The sequence below is a fragment of the Mercenaria mercenaria genome, chromosome 18 (assembly GCF_021730395.1).
Source record: "Mercenaria mercenaria strain notata chromosome 18, MADL_Memer_1, whole genome shotgun sequence".
Classification (NCBI taxonomy): Eukaryota; Metazoa; Mollusca; class Bivalvia; order Venerida; family Veneridae; genus Mercenaria; species Mercenaria mercenaria.
In genome coordinates this window covers 15327753-15354809 of record NC_069378.1, presented here as the reverse complement: position 1 = coordinate 15354809, position 27057 = coordinate 15327753, and the positions used below count along the sequence as shown (strand labels likewise).

Here is a 27057-nt window from a genome sequence, read left to right as displayed (position 1 = left end):
TTTAAGATTTACATGTTGATGCAACAAAATAAGCTAGGTTTAAAAAATGAAAGCGAACATTTGAATCTGCAATTATAAGTAACAGATTCAGGCGTATTCAAGCCACGACAAGTGTGTCAAGTGCTAACGGCGAACGTTATACTTTACGAACCTTTTCTACTATAACTTTCGCTTTATCTCCAAGGTTAGGTAATCCATGGCATTCAAGCCAGAGTTTCAGCTCAAAAACTGAATGCTCAATTATATCATTTGAGCGAAACTTCGCCCTTGGAATACGGTTTCCGTCAAGATTTTATGGGAATGGTTTCTGAGAGGCCATCGTGTTTGTTGTGTATATCAAGCGGTATACATAACATATATTGATGATGTCACTGGCGACTGCATTCTAAAAATTGCCGTTCATATAGAAATAGCCGTAAATAGTCCTGATGATATTCATGAGCTTTATTATAGCTGCACTAATTTTTGTTATTTGCCGTTTTGCACTAAAAAGTATAGTGGATTTTCATTTACCGTCTACAATTCCGTTAACTCGGAGCAAAGCCCCGACGCAAAAATGGAAAATGCACCTTAGTGAGTGCGTTTAAATACAAAGATGAAAGTATATGAATAAACGGTCATTTTCATTTTGCTAAGATGACCATCAGAGGTCAGTATAGACAGCCAGAAGAGGTATATATTGCTTGAGGGGGAGTGTAAGGTCTTCCTCAATGATCAAAAGGTGGAAAAGTCTCCATATGATTTACATTGTTTTGGTGTGACATTAAACGCAATTCAAGCTATTTTAACACTGGTTTACTTATAATACTAAACATTACGTTTGCCGCCATCATGTTTCTTAGATACTCTGTTCACGAGACAGCTACCTTACTACACGATATTCTTTCAAACAGTTTCATTTCAAAAAAAAATTATATGAAAGATCTAATTTCCTGACATGCTATTGATGGTGATGATTTTTACAGACAAGATATGTGACAAAATATAATTTAGTGTAGAATATGAAACTTAAAACGTGTAACATAAACCCATTTTCATTTTTTCATTTTTTTTTTTGTTTAAAGGTGTAAAACAGACGAACAATACACTTACAGTGGACAGTACTGTGAGAATAAAAATGAAAAGTTGGCGTTGTCAAAAACCTACATAATTGCTATAACAGCAGGATCGGGAGGTGGTTTGCTTACTATACTAGTTGTCATAATTATTGTTCTTGCATTGAAACGGAAGTCTAATGGAAACAACAAACAGAGGTAATTAGTATCATATATTGGTTAATATATATATAAGATCTAGGCTAGATAAAATATTGTTTTTGTTTATTGTTCTTGTGTAATTTTGATTTTAATAATTATGTCATAATTTTCCTCAGAGATGACAATAACAGCCATAAGAAATCAGTAAGTATGGATGATCTACGCCTTGACAGGATGAATGACACTCGTTCATCCAACGGACTTCTGCATCGGCCTAGAATACATGCATCCGAAAATCAATACGAGTCCGGATTACCCGACACAAAATATGTTCAGGGTCGTGAACACAAGGTTATGAAAGACAACAGAGGGGAAGAGGTTTGTTAAATACCATATGTATGAGTTATATACTATTAACGTCTTAATACATTTTTCTGCTCACCTGAACTACGTTCATGGTGAGCCTTTAGTATAGGTGAATGATCTGGCATGCAGCGCCCTGCGTCAACATTTTACATTTTCTCTTCTGAAAGTAATGATCAGAATTACATTAGTCATGCTTAGTAGAATCCTGGCATAGACCTCTTCCAAAGTAGATATAAAAAATCTAAAAGCACCTTCCTCTCATGTACAACTTCGTTGGTTTTTACCATTGATGTGTAGCATCCTTGTATGGTCACTTTAAGGGCCACCAGAGCAAAGAAAAGAAATACATTTTAAAAACTTCTTCTCATGAACCACTTGATATGTCGTCACCAAACGTCTGTAACGTTCTGTTATGGTCCTCTCTCAAGACTTTGCTTGATCCCTTATAACGGCCACCGAGCTAAAATTGAAAAAACAAAACAATTAAAGTTTGTTCTTGTGAAGCACTTGAAGGGTATTTACCAAGCCTTGTATGTAGCATCCTGTCAAGTCCCTCTTTCATTTCTTTTTAAATGGTTTTGCTTGGTCCTTTATATGGGCTGCCGGAGCTACAAATAGAAAAAGCGTTTAACGATTTCTTCGCACAAATCACTAGATGAATCTTCAATAACCTTGGTCTGTAGCATTTTTGTGAAATGGTCTTATCTAAACTTTGTTCAAATGGTTCCGTTTGACACATTTTAGGAACCACAAGAGCTTAAAGAAGAAAAAAAATTCTTCTCGTGAATCACATCATTAATTTTCACTACACTTGGTCTGTACCATTTATGTATGGTTCTCTCTCAGAGTTTACTGTACGGTTTCGCTTTTCGATGGTCGGTGGCTCTACCCAGATGCCCGCTCGTGACAAAATAATGCACGGAGGGTCAACTGTGAGCTTCCTCCACCATTAAAGCTGGGAAGTCGCCATATGACCTAAAATTGTGTCGGTGCTAAAAATAAAAATACATAAAAAATTATTACATTGCACCAGAATAACCGATATAAATAAACATTCTATATTTCCTTGTCAAATGTAGTTATATACATTTGTACAATTAGGGTCAGGCTGTTAGTAATTGCAAACATATAATATTCTTAAATCTTATTTGTTGAATTTTTGTACATTATGTAATATACATATATTTCATACGTATACTTTAATGAAATTTAAACATTCGTTGCAGACCTACATATACCAGCCTTCGAGTTATATACATCCAGTATCAAGAGCACGGTATGGATCATCGTACAACAATCACTCAGCAGGACCGTCTGTTTATAACTACATTGATACGGAATCAAAGGTATAAAAAGAACCAAATAGTGCATTTTTTACAAAATACGTATTTTCGTTCCGTGGAGCTTTTTCAGAAATATGCATTTATGCCTAAAACGACAATGTAGCGATGGCATTCACAGCTGATTATTTCTTGCACCTTTTTCGAACTGCCTTATGACAGCCTGTTTACTAACAGTTTTACATAAACAATATGATTTTACGTTTTTGTTGACAATCATGCATCAAAAATATGAAGTGTTACAAGTTCTAGCTCATACTTTTCAAGAGCTATTTCAAAAATGTGGATGTTTTTTCTTATAGTTAAGAAAGTTCTTTTCTTTTTTTTTCATACATATTCAAAGATATTCTATGTTCTAAACAATCTAATTAGTACGTGTACTTAAAAAAAAACTCTTTAAAAAGATGCGCATACATTTTTGTTTTCGAAAAACTTGGAAAATATTAAACGTTCGGTATATAGGATGTTCCACATGTTCAAATATATCATTCTTATTTCACTCAGAAATATTATTATAGTATTTCTGTATACAATATGAAACTTAGTTTAACAGTAGATTAATATCGTTGTATTCCTTTAGGATTATTCTATAATTATGCGTTTTAAATCTTTGAAAATGTATTTATTTTACATTTGCTAAAAAGGTTGTGTCAATTTAAGACCAAAATTAACCTAAATATTTGCAACTTAGGAAATAGTCTTAGTCTTCAAATTCGTTAAAAAATTTGCAGTAAGAATTACTTTCAATGTTTCATTTAAACAAATAGAAATTAGCGCGTTTAATATCAATACAAAAAAATTCCCATTATCTTTAAAGTTTAAACACAGGCAATACTTTAGCACAATTTGCAGGATATATGGCACAAATTCCCTACATATTTTAAAGTAAGCAATATAGAATCCAACTACCAATTAACGTCTCGTTGTGTAGCTAGTTACAACCTTTAAAATTGAAATAGAAGGATACATCTGACGCGCAGTGTGTTGAACCCAAAAATCGACTCACAATTGTCGTATAAATTAATAATTTATACCAATATCTTTAAATACCAAACAGCAGTGATTGCCCTTAAACAGATTTAAAACACATGTGTTATATCATTATGATGCTTACATTAAAACATTATTGTATATTTGATTGTGTAAGTCATTATACAAGATAAAACAACTTATGTGTTTAAGTAATCAACTGCATTAAGATAATAAGGTAGATTTGTTTCATGGTATCTACATATTTATAAGGCATCAACTTATTCATAGATTCTATCAATAGTAAACGAGGTATAGTGATTGTTTATACATGTATAATAAAACCTTTTTCAGTGGAAATACATGCTTTTCGATGACAGAAAATAAAACTTTGCAACTTTAGAGATTACTGTTCACTATCTGAGATTAATCACATAGCTGGATGTCATTCTCTTTAAATTTGTCATTATAACAAAATTTAATGTATTTCTTTTCCTCATCATAAAATGCTTGTTTCATGAGTATTGAATTACATTTCAATTATAATTTTAAAGGACTTTTGCAGTAGTACAAGTTATTAATTCACACCGCTTGTAAGACCGCCTCGGTAGCCTAGTGGTAGAGCGCCCGCTTCGCGTGCGGGAGGTCGTGGGTTCGATCCCTGGCCGCGTCATACCAAAGACGTAAAAATTGTACTAGTAGCTTCCTCGCTTGGCGCTCAGCATTAAGAGGATAGTGCTAGGACTGGTCAGCCCGGTGCCAGTATAATGTGACTAGGTGGGGTATCATGCCATGTGTCTACGGCATGATATTCCAGTGAGGCAGCACTATCAAGTTGGGCATTGTGCTCACTGCTACAAGTATATGACTGAAAAATTGTTAAAAAAGACGTTAAACCCGAACACACACACACACACACACGCATACACACACACACACCGCTTATTCCAGAAACGCGACAGTATCTCTGCAACTGTTTGTATTTACACGTTTTTCTGATGCGTAACACCTTATTTATATTTCAGTTCGAAATTCAACGGCCAAACATTAGTCTTGGACATATGAACCAATATTAACAGCGTCCTTCCCATATCACTGCATCACTATCTCACCTTGAAGATATTTCTTCACAAGCATAAAACGCTACCAAGGAAAATAATTGTAGACTAGGTATGACTAAGACTGTTGATAAGAAGTAATGGAATATGAACATCTTCATACGCTTATATATAAGCGGACCATATAAGCGGACCTCTGTTATACATTACCTTTAATTTAATGAAAAATGTTCGTCGAGAAAAGAATAGTACAATTTCGTAATAGTGTTCTTCTGACATATTCGCGCTTGCCTTCAATCCAAAATGTAAGTATATGGATTTAATATTATACTAACATGCCTTCTGTAGGCTCTTGTATTTGTATTTACTGTTCCGTTTTCAAACATTTGAAAATGCTGAAACTTTCTGCAGTTACTTAAAAAAATGTAACAATCATTGTGCCTCAGTTGTCTGATAAATTTCTTACCATCATACAAGCTTTGCTGCATAATGTCTACATTGTTACGGCGAGAACGTTATAGAAATATTAAACAGTGCAGCAAAGAAATTGTTACATCAACAAATCTGTACAAAATTCATCTACATTTAATAGATTGAAACTTCTCTGACACTATATTTCATTATTATTTACATTGTTTTTCTTATGACATCTTTGTGTATTATTCTTGCCATGAATCGGTACATGAATGATCATTGTTGATCTATTTATTCCATGTTTTAATGAAAAGTGTCTGAATGTATCAGCAGAAATAACGTAAAGCTCAAAACATTGTATTCTTTCAGATATTTGTAAAATGTTTCATCTCATTTTTCCCTTCATCTGTCCAATAATTTTAAACAGAATTTCCTAAACCTTATACATTATACATACACCAGGGACTAGTGATGTAAACTACCTTTGACTTAATATGCGTTTTCTAGCTCTTAGTCTTGTAGGACGGTAAACAGGTAAAACGATTGATTTGATAAATACAACATGTTACCCATTTGTTAGTTTGGACTTATACCTTTACATAGAATGTTGATAAATATTTTGTAAATAAACAATTGAGAGCTGCAGATAGTATGTTATTTTGTTGTCTATAAAATTTAAGTTACCTTCTCACCCAAGTACTAGAAATGAACCGGGCTAAAGTATGTAATCTGGCCGAGTTCTATTTCTATACTGGATGCCCTTGGTTGTTAGCACTTTTTTTCCATCTATAATTGGGACCATGCCTGTACTTTGTCCTCAGAGACCATGATCGTGTGTACATTTATTTACATTTCTCTCTTTTTTAATTCAAACCAATTTTGTGTACTAGGAAAGATATTTTGTGAAAAAAATGCATAAGACAAAACTCCTTGTTTAGGGTGAAACTTCTCCAAAGAAAGTAGGTAGGTATTATGTTTTAATAGGATATGGATCAGAAATCAATATTACACAGATCAGGCAGTGAAATTGCAAGACGTAGCGTTATTTTCAATATATAGAAATTTATATTCAAGAGTGGGTAGTAATATATGAATTTAAAAAGAATAGATTTTATATTGATAGAACAACACGAAATACTATGGAAATGGACAGAAAATAGTAGCAAAAATAGTAGCAAATGCACATTTTGCCAGAGAGGAAGGATTTATCATAAAGATACACGTATATGACATATCTAGAAGCTCAGCTGGTAGTACAGCAGAACTGGCGTATTCTGAGGCACCGGTCAATCTAATAATCTCCAAAAAGTGCAGTTGTGCCTTAGATGAGCGCAGACAAAAATAATTGTGAATCAGATAATATATCAAAAGCTTTTGTTTTTGTTTTTTTTTTTTCTTTAATATAATATTTTGTGAAGTAATTCAAGTCTAGGTGATAAATTAAATGATTCTTCAACCTCGAGATAGGATAAAAACTAAAACGAATAATCAGATTAATCAGATTATCTGTTACACATTAGAAATGACTCATCCTAATCAGCCACGAAGTTTTGGCTTTCCAAAGTGGTTTTTGGTCAAAAGTCCCTTGAGCTATGTTCATTCTAAGCTACAAATAATAATGCCTGCAGTTTGTAAGACAATGTAACGTTTTGAAAGTTCAGTGACTTTTAGAATCATTTCAAGCAATGCTAAAATAGAACTTCTTGGTAAAATAAAGTCTTGATATAATGTATTAATGGTATCTATATGCAAGGAAATGGTGTCAATTATGTTGCAATTTGCAAAAGCATTTTCCTACAACCTGGGAGGGTTCGTCCCATCCATACCCACTCCTTCAATGTCTCGCGCTTTTCCAATACCAGATGCCTCGCAACGCGCCTGAGGATTCTGTTGAGGTTTACTCAAGCTAAAACTAATAATAATATCCTTACCAAGCGGTACATAAGCTGTATATGTTATTAATACAGAAGTCAACTTCAACGATATAAGACGAAAACTATCCAATCTGTAAATAATGGACTGTTCGAAGCGCGCCAAAACTGAGGTCCGTGCAGTATTTTACATATTGGATCGTTAGGACTTACTTATTAATACTGTTATGTGTGTTATTTTAAAGTCAGATACGTTGTTTTGAATTCTACCTTTCAGAAAACCTTTCCCATTTTTGAATAAAACCCAGATAACTGTGGTTTGCCCTGCATTCAAATAGCACTGTACCTAAAGCACAAAAACCCGCCCGCTTAGCTCAGTAGGTAGAGCGTCGGTCTACGGATCGCGGGGTCGCGAGTTCGATCCTCGGGCGGGGCGTGTGTTCTCCGTGACTATTTGTGTCTGAAATCATTAGTCCTCCACCTCTGATTCATGTGGGGAAGTGTGCAGTTACTTGCGGAGAACAGGTTTGTACTGGTACAGAATCCAGGAACACTGGTTAGGTTAACAGTCCGCCGTTACATAACTGAAATACTGTTGAAAAACGGCGTTAAACCCAAAACAAACAAACAAAACCTAAAGCACAAAGAATTTCATACATACAAATTTTAGATTTAAATGAACTTTCGATTATGTTTTTTTCCAATGCGGTCTGAATGTCATGTTTTCAGCATTTTCACTAGAAATCGCTTGGTCTCAGCAGAAATTAGAAATTGAAAACTTCCCCGAGTGTTTGAATTAAGGTGTTGATGATAAAAGACTCCAGACATGTTGACTTCACGGGGGACATTTGGACATTTGTCTTGCCAATGAATAACAGTCTGATCAAACATAGGGTCTAGCTTATTTTGTGCGCATTTCTTTTTTAAAACTTGTTCAGTCATGTAAACGGCAGTATCCAACTGTAATATCACGTTACATGATGTCACCCTGTCACCCCACCAAATCACATTATACTGAATCCGGGCTGATGAATCCTATAACTAACCCCTTACTGATTTACAAAACAGCAACATGAAACTACAAAATTGTCCAATATTTTGTCTGAATTTGAGGTCCTACCTTTTCACGACATAGACAGTAATACGAGTACTTATAATACAATTGTCACTTACCTGTAATGAGCAACCAAAACCTGTTTTACATTAACATAGTCTCTGAATTATCGTGACATTACACTCCACATATACGTACCAGTGTATGACACGGGCTATATTCGGTCCACAAAGTAATTCCTTAATAAACATTTCGGAAACGCCGCATATCCCCTACTAGGGTAGCAACGAACCGTGTAATTAGTCCATAATGCTTTCTACTTGGAGGAATAATCCTACATAACTCGATGTGCCAGCAAAATTACATCGATACTTGTTTCATTTCTAATAACTTCATTTATACTGAACGGCTACTAGCACGGTAAGAATTGTATTGAGTCAGCACGTGCCGTCTCTTCGCTTTGAATGGAGAAAAACGCACATATAATATCATAAAATAGCATTACTCAAATGAATATAAATGACAGAGATAAGTCCACACACGGATTTAAGGTAGGCATTATAGAACACTGGTGAACGACAATACCATGGCGTATCTGCTAACTGTAATATTTTCAGCTCACCTGAGCAAGAAGTGCTCAAGGTGAGCTATTGTGAGTCGTCCGTCAACACTTGCCTTGTTAACATTCTAGAGGCCACAGTTGTAATCTAATCTTAAAGAAACTTGGTCAGGTTCAGAATGTTTGTCTTGTTCATATCTATATCAAGTTTAAAACTGGGTCATATGGGGGTTCAAAAACTAGGTCATAGGCTATTTCAAAGGAAAATATTGTTAATACTCTAGAGTCCACATTTTAAGTTTGAAACCCATGACAAGAATGTTTATCTTGATGATTCCTCGGACTATTTTAAAACTTGGTCATGTAACTTTAAGGCCAAAAACTAGGGCACCCGGTCAAATCAAAGGAAAAAACCGCTAACATTCACATCTATGACCTTACTTTCCTGAAACATGGTGATGTTCCCTAGATCAAGTACGAATCTGGGTCATGTGGGGTCAAAAACTAGATAAAAACTGTAACAATGAAACTTTATCTGCATAGGAAAAACATTTCAATGCTCGTCTACCAAGTTTAGTCAAAGCATGACCCTGGGTCACATAGACACACGTAGTAGTAAACTAAGAATTTTCTGGAACCACATGTCACAGACCTTACATATATTGTATGTAGCATATTTAACAGGTGAGCGATAATAATCGTTGTCACCCCTTTGTTTTTCTACCGGAAGGTAGTTATTGGACTTGACGTTTTGAGAATATAATTATTCTGTCGTGAGATCAACTGTATACAGGTAAACAAATTTATTATTGAAATGATTTTTAGTGATCATCAACCCTAGATTGAAAGACAAATATTGGCATTTTACCGTATGCTCAAATACTTACTAAACGAAATATACAACTAGTATAAAATTACGTCTCCAAATGTTACGTTTCCATGTTTATTAAACAATTTCTGTCTTAAGAATTTAAGCTTGAAACAATCTAAGAGTTCTTTAATCCGTTTATAGTAGTGATTTTTCATGAAAACTGATAAACATGATAAATACGGGTTTAAATAATGCTAAATATATTAAAGTGGAATTATGCGCATTTTTCAAGTAACAAGAGCTCGTCGAACACAAAATGCTCCCCTTGATGCATTCAGTAATTGCACAAGGAACAGAAATTATTTGCTCACTGTAAACAAAAGTTCTACTCTTCTGGTTCAATGTGACATTGACCTTTGACCTATTGACCTCAAAATCAAGAGGGGTCATCTGCTGGTCATGTTCAACCTCCATATTAAGTTTAGTGATCCTAGGCCCAAGCATTCTCAAGGTATCGTCTGGAAAGGATTTAACTGTTCCGGGTCAATGTGACCTTGATCTTTAGCCTACAGATCTTAAAATCTATAGGGGTCACCTACAGGTCATGAACAACGTCCATATCAAGTTTCATGATCCTAGGCCGAAGCGTTCTCAAGAAATTGTCTGCAAACGGTTAAAATTTTCCGGGTCACTGTAACCTTGACCTTTGACCTACTGACCTTAAAATCAATAGAGGTCACCTGCTGGTCATGATGAACCTTTCTACCATCCTTCATGATCCTTGGCCCAAGCGTTCTCAAGTTATCGTCCAGAAACCGTTTAACTGTTCCTGGCCAATCTGACCTTGAACTTTGACCAAATGACCGCAAAATCAATAGAGGTCATTTGCTTGTCACGGTCAATCTCCCTATAATTTTTCCTGATCCTAGACCATAAGTATTAAAAGTAGTCAAAACTACAAAAACTTTTTTAAAAACAAGTCACTTTATTTTTAACCAACGTTTCGGCTACATCAGCCTTCTTCAGGGTTCAAAATAAACATAACAAAGGAAGTGACGTCAACGTCAAACGACGTCGATGACGACAACGTCAAAATTAAACAAAGAGTTTGGCGTAAAAATCATAAACAGGATCATAGTATGATCCTAGACCCAAACGTTATTGAGTTATCGCCTGGAAATCGTTTTACTGTTCCTGGTCACTGTGACCTTGAACTTTGACCTACTGACCTCAAAATCAATAGGGTTTATCTGCTGGCCATGACCAACCTCCCTATCAACTTTCATGATCCTAGGCTTAAACGTTCTGGAGTTATCATCCGGAAACCGTTTAACTGTTCAGGGTCACTGTGACCTTGACCTTTGACATACAGATCTCAAAATCGATAGGGGTCATTTGCAGGTGATGACCAAGCTTCCTGTCAACTTTCATGATACTAGGCACAAGCGTTCTTGAGTTATCATCCGGAAACGGATTTGTCTACATACAGACCGGCCGACATCTGCAAAACAATATAGCCCTCCTTCTTCGAAGGTTGGGCATACAAATCAAGGTGAAACAGATGTGTTTATAAAAAAGGGTGGAGGCAGTTAAAGCTTTTAAACCAATATACCAAACTCCTCCTGTTACCAGTACGAAATAATAACCTTCCAAATATGAGTGGGGCAGCCTTTTAGAGAAAAGTCAAACTGCATGCAGGAGTTGCTTCCCTTCAACTTCAGAAATTTCTACCAGTAGAAAATTGTTTCTATAAAACACCCACCGAAAACACTATGTGCAGTAAGATGCACATAATGTCACTTTAAGCTTTCCAAAGGTAAAAAAAAAACAATTTAGGGACAATCGTTACCATCTAGTTTCATAATGAGTTTTAAACATTGTTTTTAGATTTTGTTATTATAAACAGAATAGTTGCCAGGCAGGTGGTTAGATATTTTCACTAGACGTCAAATAGGTATAACGTTTATCACGTTTATATCTATACGACTTTTGAATTGTAATTTCTAAATCTTTTCCAATGTTCTGAAAATAAAAGTTATTTCATAAACTTTCTATACGTGTTACTCAATTCAAATAAAATTGGTCTCATTGATGACCAAAAATTATCTATGTACTGAATTTGTATCTGAGTAGGTCGAGTACTCAACATTTTAACAAGATGTACATGCTTATTAGGAAGTTTAAAAAATGATAAACAGACACTCAGTTTTCATGTTATCATTTTGTTTTGCTTCATTGATAGCTACAATTTACTATGGGAGCCATTGATGGACTTTCAAAAGTTGTACACATATTGACACTATAACTACATCACTAATTCTGGATAATAGTAGGTGTATAGACTAGCATATTAAAACGCATTTGCGAAGCTAAAACTTACAGAAAATATAGCTGAAACTTTGATTTTTTTTTGTAAAGAATACCAAATTTCTGCTTATAGGAAGTGGAAGCAGGAGAAAATGAAAAAAAAAAAAAGAATTTTGAGGTAAGAACTTAGAGGTTAGGTAGTTGTATGTAATGAAATTCAAACCTATGGACTAAAGTTGGTAAAATGATATTATATTAATTTTATAAAATCACATTCCAAATGAAGAATAAGACTTTTAGTTAGCACTTGACATACTGATTGTCCGCGTCCCTAGACTTGTGTACATTATTCAAAGCAAGAAAACAAGATGATAAAATCTATATGTATAGCAGAAGTTTGAAGTTAGAAGTCTCGTACTTCCAAGTCGTGACTCTAGTTACTTCGCTTAACGACCCATTCAGTAAATTAAAGAGTCGCAAGCAACCGCTATTTAAACACGGCGTAATTCATGTAAATGAGGAAGGTCTACTTTACTATTTTAAATATATCATTGTGCATTTTTTTTTGTGTAATACGCTATACGTCATGTTTTGAGCATTTCGCAGCACCAGAATTAAGGTTTCGATGGAGGCCTTGAGAAACAAAAATCAAACAACACCAAATCATAGAAAGAAAGAGTTGTTTGACATGAAAATTGAACAGCATGTAAAACATGTATATTACTTTACGAAACAAGTGTCAGTATACTGATATAAACATTGAATTCCGGAAAAGGGCTGCCTAAAGGGGCTCCACTTCCGGACAGTTAAACGCCTTTAAAAACTCACCATTTTCAAAAAACTGTTACACATGTTTGTTTTGATGCATTTGCAATAGAGTGCGAGTGGTAAAATTTCACGTAACAAGGTGGAACATAGTTTTCAGCAATTGTTTATCTTTTTTTCTTTACAAATGGCATTCATTTTCAAAAGGAGACAACTTTTTCTCAAAGATTACTTAAAATAATCGGAAAAAGTTGTTTCCCTTTGAAAATGAATGTCATTTGTACTTAAAATAATCGGGAACAGTTGTCTCCCATTGAAAATGAATGCCATTTGTAAATAAATAAAGATAAACAATTGCTGAAAACTGTGTTCCACCTTGTTATGCGAAATTTCACCACTCGCACGCTATTGCAAATGCATCAAAACGAACATGTGTAACTGTTCTTTGAAAATGGTGAGTTTTTAAAGGCGTTTAACTGTCCGGAAGTGGAGCCCCTTTAGGCAGCCCTTTTCCGGAATTCAATGTTTATATCAGTATACTGACACTTGTTTCGTAAAGTAATATACATGTTTTACATGCTGTTCAATTTTCATGTCAAACAACTCTTTCTTTCCATGATTTGGTGTTGTTTGATTTTTGTTTCTCAAGGCCTCCATCGAAACCTTAAGTCAACCACTGACCTATATTTCGATCTTTATTTCTCTTTTGGTGAGATCTCAGCTTTTTTTTGTACAACACAGTCGGCACTTTTTATTCGCCGTCATGTACCGGTACCGGATAACATTTGTATTTGAAAAAGATCTTACTTCAAACTACACTATTTAAAAGCAAAACAGGCTTTTATACCTATTCGAGTGTGCTCGTTCTTTCATGAACACCCAGGGTAAAGTTTGGTTGACAATACATTGTGCTAAATGCGGTATGTTCATATAGTTAATATTGTTTACATATTTAATTGGCAGTAAAACAATTAAGAGAACGTTTTTGTTCACGAAATAAGTGTATACCCTGCAGCAAATTTAACTATTTTTGTACTTTAGCTTCAAATGCTTAAATACAAATTGTAGTTCTTCATTCTTCTACGAACAACCTGTTTTGCATTTTTATATAGTCATAGATATACTAACCTAGCAGATGCATTTAATATGCTGTCATACAAAGTCATTTACTATAATATAGATAAAAGTCCAGATCATGTGGATAGAAAATATTATGTAAAATTGTCACATTTTTCACGTTTAAACGGCGGTTGATAAATTTTTAACAACCCACAGACCTAGAGGACCGGAGAAAGGAGTTTAAACAGGAGATATTTTTATCATCTATTCAACTCATTCGCCATTGACTACACAAAAGAAGACTGTTAGGTAGACCATTGGTCCACCTAACAGTCACATTTTGTGTAGTCATTGGTCCATTTTCTTACTCTGTGCTATACTGACTATTATCAGTCCAGACCTCTGCTCGTCTTGCATAAGACACATTGTGTAATTGTTGTGCGAAGACGCTAAAAGGTAAGGTAAGGATACTTTGAGTGTTGATGATGAAAGTCAGAAAGTTGGAAGCTAGATGTAGTAAAAGGTGGAGTTTGAAGTCAAATGGTTTAAAGTCAGACATGTAGAAGTTAAGAGTAGGATGTTGTTGAAGGTGGAAATCCCCCCAAGGCTTCCATAGTATGTTAAAACTATGGCCATTATTTCATAATAATACATTTAATTTAGTAGTTTGCATAATAATACATTACCCGTTTCTCGTTATCAGTATCTACTGATTTACAAATACATCACCAAGATGAAGCTCAAAGATGTAAGTGTTTCATAAATTAGTAATAGGGAATAGCAATGCTTAAAATGGATGAAAGGATGTGGATGAATACTTCATATTTGTTTAGACGGTATGTTATTTTGACAGTCTTACTTACAGGCATAATTTATACGATTTTATCCTTACTTACTGCACATAACAGACAGAGACATGTGGTTTGATTTTAATTTGATATGATTATGGATTGAATGCGCCATTTAATTATCTCCCGCAAACCCGCAAAGATATATTGTTTGATATTGTTTCGTTTCTATATGGAATGTTTGTTACAATCGCATTTTTTCATTTTGTTTTACAGTATGAGTCACTTTTGTTGCAAAAAAATCACGTGAACGTATTTCCTTTGCCTCCAAATAGCTACTATCCATTCTTAAATTAGCCTGATGTACTTAAGTACATTGGATCAAAACATTATCATTCACAGTGACCGTTGTGACATTCAAGTAAAAAAAACTTTTATGAGGCTTCTTACTGTTCATTTTTCCTGTTTCTGGTACATAAATAGCATCTGCTTAAAAGAATGGAAAATGAGCAACATTTTTTGCATTGTATTTTCCGTAAAAAAAACTCTACAGACATACAAACATGATACACTCACAAGACTAACTCCCACCTTGACGTGGTTTGTGGGCTTACATCTTTGTAGGTGTAGTACACCTTGAAGATAAACAAAGAGGAGTTACTTAGGAAAACAAAATGATAAAACTTTAATATATATATAATTATATGTGCTAGGTTATATTACTGGTGTTTAAGAAAACACAATATAAGATGATAAGTGTTAAAGTAGACACCTAACCTTACATTTATAAAATTCACTGACTTATATTAGACATCATAATGTATATGTTAAGCTTTCAATCGATTTTTTTGTAATCTTGATATATTTGTGTTTCAGAGATGTACATGGACAGCAGGTGCGGAGACTCTATTGATATGTCATCACTGGGAGTAGATACGTTGAAACTGTCACTAACTTCAAACATCTCATATGATAATGATATGAATTGTTCAATGATCTTCAGTACCGATACTGTGCATAAACTGGAGTTAAGATTCGATGTAAATAGTTTTGCTATGTTCTATTAAAAGTGCCCTGTTTCAGACACTATCCATATTTCATCCGTTCATATAGAAAAATAAACTTGAAACTTGAATTCTATCTGTATATTCAGCATTCGTTTAAAACTGTGTCATTACAGGGAGTAGTCACCACCTTATGGCAACTTCGATACGAAATGTTCATCAAAATAGTGCCTATAAATCATATTTTAACAAAGCTAGTTATCTGCCATCCGCATCATTCTGATTGTATCAACTATATGACAGGAATTTAAGAATAAAATTCCAATTTACTGTCCTCTAAATTAGAACCTGGCTAGCAATATTTACAGTATTGACAACATGTGAATTATATTTTCGTTATACAGATCTATAAACGATTCCTAATTGAATCTACTGTATGTGCCTTTTCCTTTCATCCAGAAATGTTTTTCTTTCCAGAGATTTGCAACTGAACCGGGATACGATTTGCTACATATTCACGATGGAACATCTTCAAGTTCCCCTTATATTGCAGGTATATAATACAGTTTTTAATTTTCCTACTTAAAAATTAAGATATGTATATAATTTGAGTATCTGTCAGTTTATCAGTTTTCGTATTGTTGAGCAAAACTATTGTAACTACTGAGTCTTTGAATTTTATGTTTGTATTAAAACCAAAAATATGATCAAAGGGTATGCATAGTCATCTGATCTTAGAGCATACTTAATATCTAAGGAATATCAATAGTGTAAAACCAGTTTTCCAAAATATACCTAAAATCAAGAAAAGCAACTCCGCTGCACTTAATACGGCTTCTAACGTTTTCAAACAGGTTATTTCCCATGCTCTAGCCATAAAGATTCAATATGTCAACAGACGTGTACCTTAAAGAGCTCTTTTGCCAAAACTCTAGTGTATTTCCCATAAATCTCACGGGATATGGTGTTTTACGTTTAATTTGAAACCACAAACATTCTTCGATATTTTCAATAACGCCTGACGTTGGGATGCACGTTAAATTTTGCGTTACTCAAGAAACATCGTTACATCATTATCTATATAACGCTCTTATTGCATGTTTAAGGTATGAAGGGACCACTAAGTGGGCGAACGGACAACCATAATGTTTACATGACTTCCGGAAGATATTTGTTCTTACACTTCACAAGTGATAGTAGTACACACGATACAGGCTTTACCATAACAATTTCTACTTATTTCACAGGTAAGTTAGTTTGTCGTATTACAAGCTAATGTCACATTTCATCAATCGTGTAAAAACAAACATATTTTAATTATACTAATATCTGCATTATATGTAATTTATTCTTGTAAATGTCTTTGTCATATCATTCATACATTAGAGGTTTGTGCGATTTTATGTCGTTTAAATGCATTATTTAATTCGGCACTTTTATGTTCCTATCAAAAAACTTTGTTTTGATGATTTAACTCTGCCCCATGCCAAATATAGTCCGCCTCTTTGAATAAAGTAAGGAGTGATAACAGGATTCTAGAAGTGTAAGCTATGACGTTGTCAAAATACTTGTAAACTGTATCAGTACTATGTTTGGAAAACAGGATATAAACTGGAAGATGCTATAGATGTCAGTTGTGGTGAAAATGGTTGGGATATTACAGTACATATGGATAAACTTAGGCAGATATATCCTAATGCAAAAGCTTCAGACATCTATCTTGGAGATAACACATGCACTGGGACTCTTTCTGGAGAAAGGCTGACCTTTAGACAAGGACTGAGAGAATGCTTGACGACGGAAATGGTAAAAGAATTTTGTAACAATATTTATTATAATAATTGATGTAAAATTTATGTCACAAAGATTCTGAAGTGCTGCATGTAATAGATGAAAACAAAATATAAGGGTCGTAAGTTCCAGAGAAATATATTTCAAATAATTATACTGAAAATCTTTTTAAACGATGAAAGAATTGTAGTCCTGGGTACTAGTATTTAGCAGACACTTTAAAATTCGTATTGGTGACATGGGAAAATTTGAACAGATTTTGTTATCAACTAGTTACGTACATACCCACTTAACTATTTTATGTTTTCAGAAACGTGACAATATACTGGTGTATCATAATGAACTAATATATGCCGAGCATGACCCGAGGTACCCATTTATTATTCGGCATTACAACTGGACAGCTGGTATTGAGTGTGATGTCAACCGTAATAGCTCCTTAACAGGTCATTATTATTTATATGTTGATGTAAAATTAATTCTTTATTCTAATGGGTTCGTGGTCAGAGACAGTGTTAGAGTATAGCCTATATGCAAACAAAAGATGTAGAGTTTGAGAGTTATTATTAGGAAATATGTTACATTATACTCTATACAATTTGGTAATTGGTAATATAATTGAATGATTAATATTATCATTTACACGAGTATCCAAGATAATCTAGTGAATCGTTACAATTAGTAAATCGTATGACCAAATTGATTTTATCCCCCAATGTTACAGGACATATACATTATGACAATATTGATCATTCGAAAGAGCCACAAATAACTGGAGGAAGCCATTACACAACAAATATGTCCTTTTATATCGATCCAAACTTTGTCCATGGAGTTCCTGGAAACCCTCTACATCTTTCCGTGGGAGAAAGGCTTTTTGTGAAGGTGTACACAGATGGGACAGACTGGACGATCAAGATGCGTGTGCACACCTGTTACACCAAACCAGCAATCACTTCATCGGACCAAATGAAGTTTTATCTTATAAAGAATGGGTACACCTTTTAATAATTTTCAATATATCATTTGATAAGACAATTATCGTGGTAAAACTGATAATATTCTGAAAACCACTAGTTGAATAACCGCTAAACATATTAACATAATATAGGTCAAGGTCATTGTATGTATATTTCTTTAGAGCACGGGAAATTTGTGAAATTGTACTGACACATTTGTTCTGCCTATCATTTTTCAAATTTGATGTTGACCTCGCCTGAGACGTGTTGGTGCGAGATTTGAAGCTATTATAGTAAAACGTAATTACAAAACTTACTAATAATGCAAAACAATGTATTCTATGATCGGCACATTTCGTTTAATATCAATATAATTGTGAATATCGATATATATATAATTGACTGAATGCAAACTTCGAACCAGAAAATATAAAGAAATTCAGTCTGGTTTCAGATTAAGTTTTTATTTACATACGCTTAATATATGACATGCAGAAAACTTCTTATTTCGACCATTTCAGTTGCGAAGTTGATACAAACACTCATATTATATCACAATCTCCGCACGAGACAAAATTCACATTTGAAGCGTTCGAGTACACGAGCTACCACGAGGGAATACAAGTCTACTGTGACGCTACATTTTGCGGGTGGGACGACTACTCGAGAGAATGTTCACAGACGTGTAATCCTGTTATACGAAGACGAGGATAAACACAGAAATTCCTGGGTTTTCCGGACAACTGAATTGATAAGGGTTATGATAACTTGATTATCGTATAATAAGTTGCTGTTTTTTTTTCTTTCAGAAATAAAACTCGATGATTTCATATGATTAATAATTGACTATTAATTATAGATATAAACTATAAATTATTGAAAAATAACAAAGTTACAGATTTACTATGAATTCAGTGTGTTGCATCAAAATCGGAACCATTTGAGAGATTACTTGACCAAAAACCATTATCAGTTTTTATAGTTTAATCAGTCAATAACACATTTGCCCATGACTAAATTTTTACCTAATAGTATGTGCTGTTTGTATTCCTTTTGATTAACATTAAATTATAATTAGGGACATACTTGTTGTCTTTTTAAAGAAATAGTTTGTTAAGTGACAGAAATCTGCATAACTATTAAGATTTAATATCAAACATGTATTATCATATTCTACTAATATTGTCTGAAATATATTGTCTCTAACATATTTCTGCCGAACACTGACAAATTTTCAGTGTACATCAGTTGTACTATTAAGCGATGGGTAGACTGAAACATCCCAGCGAAATTTTCTTGGGTTTGGTGACGTCAATGCATCCATGTACTTTTCCATACACCTCAATGTGATAAATGTTGAAGCAGATCTCAGAACCCTTTATTGTCCTGCAGAAGCCGTCTAATGTCTTCACTGTAACAGAAGTGAATTTAAAATAAGAACATCCGAAAAATACGAGTGCATATTCATCTATTTTTAAACATCCTTGTCTTCAATGAACGATGAAGTTTTTTTCACTCGAATATTATAAGAAGCTCAATTACATTTGACCCGACTGTCTTTACGAGGCCAATTCCATCTTGAGCTGTTAAGATATTCAGACTCTGGGTATTGAATTGATTTATTATTCGATAGGCGTGCTTTAAACGATGATGGTTTTAGATGTTCGTAAGGGGATTGCATTGTTCCATGTACACGAACAATGATTCAATGGTACTGGAACACATAAAAGAGAAAAGGGACCCAAGAAAGTGTAACAAAAGTTCTAACAAAATGCAAAAATTAGAACTATCTTATCCCTTATTTACACATTATGGATATCAGCATCGAGTCTAATTGTTATCTGCATTAAAGACAATGTCATCACTCGTTTAAATATCTCATTTGGTTAATATAAAGTTCCCCTTTCACGTTTGCTTCTGAATTGATAAAACATAAGGGTCTCCGAAACATTGTCTGAGAAGCCGCCTATGGTAAAAGCATTTGTAAAATAAATTCACATAAAGTATAAAAGTTTCGACTTGAATGGAGTAAAGAATCAGAGAATAATGAATGCAGTAATGAACAAGAGCATATTCTACATAGAGTTTGTAAGTATTGATACCGTTTATCAGATTGATTGTTACTTTTAGAGACTCGTATGAATTTAATATCAAATCTAGCTACACTGTAAACGTATGATACTGTACCTGTGAATCGCTTCAGAAAATTAACCTTTCCAACTTGAAAATATCCCCAGATCACTGTGTCTTGCCCTACCTTCACATGGTTCTCAACAAAAGCTACTACAACTGAAAAAGAAATATTTTTATATGCATTTTGAATTTCAAACTTCCGACATGTTGTTAAATTTGTTTATTGTGGATTTGACGCCAGTCAACAACAGTATTTTATTAGAACTGTCTTTGTCTCCACAGAATATGGAAATTGTATATTTTGCAATGTTTGAATAACGTCTTAAAAGAAGTAGAATGTCGCACCCGTGAATCTCATTTGTAAGACACTATTTAAAGAGCCTGGCTTTGTTCTTGTCAGAGAGTATCCGCACAGTACAATGTTTTAAATATAATCTCTCGAAATATCTGCAGTTTTCATATCAGTATTAAAGAGTAGTTGACAATCTTTAACAAGAAGTATCTTTAAAAAGATATTCGGCGTTGGTGGTGATTTAATGTATCGAAAATTTTGGATTGCAGTATAGACAAAGCAGTACTATAAAGTTATTCTTTCTTTCTCGCAAAGTCCTCTTTAACCATGTGAAGTTTCAATAATATCACTGTACTGTTCCCTGTGACACTCCAACACCGTATTTTTACGTGAGGAATGCATTGCTGTTTTTACTGGTTGAAGAATTATAAATCTACAAAAGTTATTGGTTCTTTTAGTAGGTCAAAAGTTGGCTTAGTCAACTACGCAGAAAAAAGTTTTATTAAATTCAACATGGTGTCTGAAAATGAGGTCCTACCTTTGGCGTTAGGAGAATACAGAAAATATTACCTTTAAAATCACCATCACTTCCCTTACACGAGCAGCCAAAACCTGCTTTACATAGACAATCAGATAAATCTTCCCTGGTCTCTGAAATATGTTAAAATATTTGATTTAAAACTGTGTACGTGTACTTGGTCTCACGACGGTCGGATACGGGTTTCTCTCGGTCAACGACGTAAAATCATGTTATAAATTTCTAAGACAGCGTATATATCCCATATCTAAGTAGCAACAAAGCATGGTATTATTCTGTCTTGCTGTCTACCTTTTATGTCGGTATTTCAAGAATGGTCGTCTAAAAAACCTGTTTTACCATCAAAGTATTCTCTATTGTTTTATTATTAATAATAAATTACATCTACAATGGACGACTAATAAACCCGGTCTGTCGGCACGCAGCAAAATGAACGTACATAGGCAGGGTGATGTATGTGTTTATGATGCGACGCTTGAATCAACCACCGCTAATTTTGGTTTTGTTCAATTTATATAGTCAAAGCTGCCCGAGAGACTAAGTCAATTATGTAACCACTGGCATTAGGAAACCACATTTACAGTTACATTCTGAATTGCTAAATAACAAATTATATCAAAATTAAGACCTACCTGTGGCATCGTAAGTGCCCGTTTCTGTCAAATGGTATCCGTACACACCAAATAAAAGACCGACACAAATGATTAAACGTAACATGTTAATGATGGTAGCCAAGTGTCTTTAATTTGTTCTATAGTTTAGTTATTTATAAGCAAAATAAAGTAGGTAAGAGGACTTAAGATGATGATGATGTAGATATGATATTTGATATAAACTTAGATAATTAAGAAGGATACAGGAAGCAATATATTCATTAACAAATATTGTCTCAAGAAAATTAGCTCGATTTTCACAATTTTTATAAAAACTAAATGTGACGAAATGGGAGGTCTGCGGGTACAAAATACAATTAGACATTCCAGATCCTGTGCGCTATATTGTATATCTAAAATGGTTAAATACCAGTAAATTGTACAGTCGAAGTGCGAATCTCCCGATGAAGCTTTACAGATGTTGCATTTCAGTTTCGAATAAATTGATTTGACTACATACTGATGCGGACTAATCCATAAGACTTAAACGCTCGACTGATAAATTTTCGTTACGAATGCGATGTGAAGTGGCGTACTGTTTCAGTAGCCGCGGTTACCTGATATTTTTTTCAGACATTCATAGCTTCGAAAATATGCAAAACTTGACTTAATTTAATGTAACTGAGATACTGTAATAAAAGAGAAAACCAAAAATAATATAAGTAATAAATTGCAAGTTTTTCTTGTTTCATACTAATACGGAAATTACTGTTTATTTAGCTCCAAACTGGCCACCTCATACTGATTATTCTAAAAGAAAACCACTCTGTATGATGTTACTGTGAAACAATTAACTTTAGTTTAACTTAACAACTTAATTTTAGGACGGCTGCCGGATGATATTAAACGTTACAGTATTTACACAAGTGTTTTTTTTTTCACAGAAGATGTTCGAATGTGAAATACGAGAGTGAATGTATCAAAAAATTTCAATGGATAATGGCTTGCCTGTTATCTGTCTGCGAACGAATTTGTTCAGTCTATTGATATATAAAATCTACTATATTGTAACATGTGTTGAATACGACATAGAACTAATGATTTAATCATCTCATGAAAACATATCATTCTCAACAACTACATTTTAATATATGAAAGTTCTATGAATTAATAGCAAAACTGACAAAAATGAAAACGAAGTATAGAGCTTGAGTAGTATTTCGTGAAACGCCGGTCAGCTTGTTAATATATCCTACTTTCGGTTTGGTTCTGCAAGACTCGCCATCTTGAAAACCGTCTTATTTCCTGCCCGATGCATACTTACTATGTGGACTGGCATACCATAAATGTTTTTGTTCAGTGTGAAAATTCACATAATTATGATCTATTTTCTCGTGCCTTGTGTCAATATGATATCATATTTTAATACAATTTTGGTCACGTTTCATTACATGCATACATCAATGGATCGGGTCCGTGTTGAAAACACGTTTAATAATTATTACACTGATATCAATACATCACAACTTAACGAGATGGTCATAATGGTTTTACATCGTTTGCCTGAGTTTTAAATCCAAAAGAGGCGTATAAAGAAATCTGAAAAGAAATCCTGTCATTTTTATGTTCTTTTACAATCATATAAAGGAGAATCATGAAAACCATATTGCTTTGACAGGTTCAAGATCCGTTTAAAAAATTAGGTTCTTGCACACACACAGCAATTTCTAGTTTATACGTCGAGGAAAACGTGTCACGGTTCTTAGACACTAGCCTACTTTTGTTTTCGAAAGGACAATGTCGTTTGTTTTTACCTCCCGTAAGATTCTAGCATTTTCATCGGATGAAAAGTGGTTATGTAGTGACCCCCTATATTTCTGTGGAGTGTCAGTAGATTTTCATGTCGTTCTAGGCTTAAAATAAGTGGTCGATAAAACAAATCAACTATAGGGATTGATAGTGACCCCCTCCACAGAGGCATGTGCCATCGGTATGATAAATATGGGGGTTCTCCCACTTCCCCACGACGAACTGTCTCGTTCGCCAGACATCTTACCTCGAGCACACACCGCACAACATATTATCTGTTTTCTCGGGCAGTCGGGCAGTCGACTTCTTATCTTGAGTGCACAAGATCCTACCTGAAGTGCACGATGACGTGTTTTTTTTTTTCGATCAAATTACATCTCATCTCGATAGCTCGACATCTTACCTCGAAGGCGCGACAAAGTAAGTCGATCGTTTTGATAACGAATAAGAGCATGCTATAATACTAGATAAGAGCATGTCCTTAACATACCACAGAAGAAACGTGTTTATACCCAGCCGAAGGCGTGGGGGATATACTTTTTGTGTAGTCCGTCCGTCCGGTGCCGTATCTAGAAAATGTTTAGGATTTTTTACATAAAACTTCATATACATGTTTACAACTAAGGGAAATGGAGCATGTCAAATTTCATATAGATTGCTCAGGTAACACCAGAGTTATGGTCCTTGGTATGTTTTAGTGTTAACTATATAGGGTACTATAAATATGGCAATTTCTGCTTCATAACTCGTGATATATTTGACCTTAAATTGCATTTAGATCACCTTAAAGTGTTTAAACATTTATTATCAACATGTGAAGTTCTGTACTCTCACCCGGCAACCCCCCACCCCCATCTCCCACTCTTTCCCATTTTTTTTTTCATTCCTTTGGATATATTTCTTTTCCATTCCTCGCCACAGACCCATTCGGCGGATGATACCAATTCATCGAATTAGCTTGATTCATATAATTATCTATGAAATACAAGCCGCTACCACTCGGAAGTCAAACATGAGGACATACTGAGTATCCGGGTGTTGGACTTGGTATCCGGAAGCTTAATCAGTATCTATATCAAAAGTTACACTAGTGATCTATTCAAACAACTGAAAGGACATCCAAATTTACTGAAGCAAGCAATATATTAATATAGTAAATCTTAATTGATATTTTGTGAAATCCTTTTTAAGAGGTCACGGCTTACGGTTTATGTTTTCTTTTTCTTAGTTAGTTTCATTTGCTAGCAACTAAAGATGGATCATTAAAAAAAAGAAAAAAAAGGAACAAACAGAAAAAAAACGCACAAAGACATTTCAGCAATCAAGCGATTTACTATTACAGTAAATATTTAATGTTTCAATTGATAGTTTTGTCTATATTTTTATGTTGTAATGTACAAAATTCTTATATCTTATTACCTATAATCTTATTATTATATTTATATCTTAATGTAGAAAATTCTTTTTTTGTTATGATTCCCCTGTCTATTACAAGTTCATGGTCAATCTCAAATTTAAAATGGCTCGTTTCACAACAGATACATATCTGATGACCGCTGGTAAAACTAAGATTTCTCTATCATTTATTCTGTGTTCAGATATTCTCAATCATAATATTGTTTCGCATGCAAATGTTTGCGGGCTTGACGATCTAAAGTAACGGACAGGGTAATGTCCAGCAACGTTTCTGTCCCTTTTGTACAGAACTTACGTTCCACTCTACACCTTTAGCTATTGTAACTTTTTCCTCGTCTTTAACCGTATCGTGAAGGTTCTCGTGGAGGTTGTCGTCAAGTTGTTGTGCAGTAGGAGTGGTATTCCTAATAGTGTCTGTCATGTCCAAAAAGTCGTGTTTTACATGAGCTAAAAGTTTGCAAACTACACATATATACTTGCTACACCGCAGACAAAACATGTCAAGATTATACTTTTTATGTTTCCAACATTTCTGATACGATTCCCCTCCCGACTTCTGTTTGTCCATTACAAGTTCATGGTCAATATCGAAATGATCCTTTTCACAATGGATACACAACTGATTATCGCAGGTCAAACAATAGTTTTTTAGGTCCCGACTTTTATTACAAATACTACAAGACAAAGTTACAAGATCGCTGTTTTCATCTCTGATTTTTCGTCCATTATAGTCCATCTCAGACAGCGTAGTTCTAGCGTATCCTTTCTCAAAATCCACATGACCACAGTTTTCAACTCTGATTTCATTTCCGTCAGAGACCGTCTCAGATAGCGTAGTTCTATGGTAACCTTGCTCAGAATCTTTACCAATTTGTTTGAATTTAAAATCTTCAATTTTCATGTTAGTTTCTAATTTACAATTATACGTTCCAATTCCAAATGTTATTCCTTCGGCTTCATGTTTATTTTGTATTTCGTTTATATTTATAAACGCATAAAGTCCGTTGTTTCTGGTAGATACATGTGTCTTAATTAATGCCATACTTCAAAAAGATTTGAATGTTAATCATCGTGGTCACTTACAGAATATCAAAAGCATAACCATTATCTAAGGAACTGAATATAAAAGACACACATTCAATTTTGTCAGTGTTATTCAATCTGTTTGGTTAAACAAAGAACAACACTCGATATCTTAACGGTCTGATAAGAAAGCTGTAATATTTTGTTAATGGATCGTAGCTTTTAACATTTGAGCCGCGCCATGAGAAAACCAACATAGTGGGTTTGCGACCAGCATGGATCAAGACGAGCCTGCGCATCCGCGCAGTCTGGTCAGGATCCATGCTGTTCGCTAACAGTTTCTCTAATTGCAACAGGCTTTGAAAGCGAACAGCATGGATCCTGACCAGACTGCGCGGATGCGCAGGCTTGTCTGGATCCATGCTGGTCGCAAACCCACTATGTTGGTTTTCTCATGGCACGGCTCATTTTTAATTTAAAGGCCATAGTGTTAGTCTTAGTAAGAAATATCATATACTTAAGCGTTTTCTTTTTGAAATACAGCCTGTATTTCATTAATGAATACAAAACTCTGTATTTAACTCTCATCGGATATGGAAAATACTGTATTCAACTGTTGGACTACTTGTTTTATCTGCGATGTTTCACACATTAAAAAATTCACAGTTTCAAACGAGTTTTTATCTTCATTTCACCTGATATAACATTTAAACATTTAATAAAAGTGTCATTAAAATTCGGCTCTCGTTGATTTTGCCAGACCGGATATCTACTCGTTTCGAATACAACATGGCAGGTCAAGGTACTAATATAACCATCCTATTATTTAACATGTTGCACATTTAGTCCTCAGTCAGCGGTTTAATAAATGACATCATAATTATATTATGTTCACAGATTTTTTAAGCTTTGTCTTAGCCCGACAAACACGTGTTGAATATG

The 27057-nt window shown here is 34.3% G+C and overlaps 3 protein-coding genes across 3 annotated transcripts; 2 read left to right on the top strand and 1 right to left on the bottom strand.

Annotated features, from left to right (window-relative positions):
- Nucleotides 1-1365: 1365 nt before the first annotated feature.
- On the top strand, nucleotides 1366-5959 carry LOC128550849 (uncharacterized). The gene is made up of 3 exons (XM_053530701.1): nucleotides 1366-1574; nucleotides 2789-2908; nucleotides 4897-5959. The coding sequence occupies exons 1-3, from the start codon at nucleotides 1407-1409 to the stop codon at nucleotides 4945-4947; spliced, it is 339 nt and encodes a 112-aa protein (XP_053386676.1). The 5' UTR covers nucleotides 1366-1406; the 3' UTR covers nucleotides 4948-5959.
- An 8528-nt stretch (nucleotides 5960-14487) lies between these two features.
- On the top strand, nucleotides 14488-19392 carry LOC123539367 (CUB and zona pellucida-like domain-containing protein 1). The gene is made up of 8 exons (XM_045323930.2): nucleotides 14488-14605; nucleotides 15434-15597; nucleotides 16039-16114; nucleotides 16668-16808; nucleotides 17165-17367; nucleotides 17663-17798; nucleotides 18077-18347; nucleotides 18833-19392. The coding sequence occupies exons 2-8, from the start codon at nucleotides 15436-15438 to the stop codon at nucleotides 19023-19025; spliced, it is 1182 nt and encodes a 393-aa protein (XP_045179865.2). The 5' UTR covers nucleotides 14488-14605; nucleotides 15434-15435; the 3' UTR covers nucleotides 19026-19392.
- On the bottom strand, nucleotides 18760-22054 carry LOC123539368 (uncharacterized). The gene is made up of 4 exons (XM_045323932.2): nucleotides 21907-22054; nucleotides 21307-21387; nucleotides 20499-20600; nucleotides 18760-19722 (listed from the first exon to the last, which is right to left on the bottom strand). Exons 1-4 carry the CDS (start codon nucleotides 21989-21991, stop codon nucleotides 19568-19570), a joined length of 423 nt encoding a protein of 140 aa, XP_045179867.2. The 5' UTR covers nucleotides 21992-22054; the 3' UTR covers nucleotides 18760-19567.
- Nucleotides 22055-27057: the final 5003 nt, after the last annotated feature.

Bases quoted from the DNA above. Each gene is read 5' to 3' on its own strand.
- LOC128550849 (XM_053530701.1), top strand. From the start codon at position 1,407: ATGGATGATCTACGCCTTGACAGGATGAATGACACTCGTTCATCCAAC. The intron at 1,575-2,788 runs GTTTGTTAAATA...CATTCGTTGCAG, and splicing joins AAGACAACAGAGGGGAAGAG to ACCTACATATACCAGCCTTC. The intron at 2,909-4,896 runs GTATAAAAAGAA...TTTATATTTCAG, and splicing joins ACATTGATACGGAATCAAAG to TTCGAAATTCAACGGCCAAA.
- LOC123539368 (XM_045323932.2), bottom strand. From the start codon at position 21,991: ATGTTACGTTTAATCATTTGTGTCGGTCTTTTATTTGGTGTGTACGGA. The intron at 20,601-21,306 runs GTAATATTTTCT...TTTCTTTTTCAG, and splicing joins AAGTGATGGTGATTTTAAAG to TTGTAGTAGCTTTTGTTGAG. The intron at 19,723-20,498 runs GTACAGTATCAT...CTTCTGTTACAG, and splicing joins TTTTCTGAAGCGATTCACAG to TGAAGACATTAGACGGCTTC.
- LOC123539367 (XM_045323930.2), top strand. From the start codon at position 15,436: ATGTACATGGACAGCAGGTGCGGAGACTCTATTGATATGTCATCACTG. The intron at 15,598-16,038 runs GTAAATAGTTTT...TTTTCTTTCCAG, and splicing joins AACTGGAGTTAAGATTCGAT to AGATTTGCAACTGAACCGGG. The intron at 17,368-17,662 runs GTAAAAGAATTT...TTATGTTTTCAG, and splicing joins AATGCTTGACGACGGAAATG to AAACGTGACAATATACTGGT.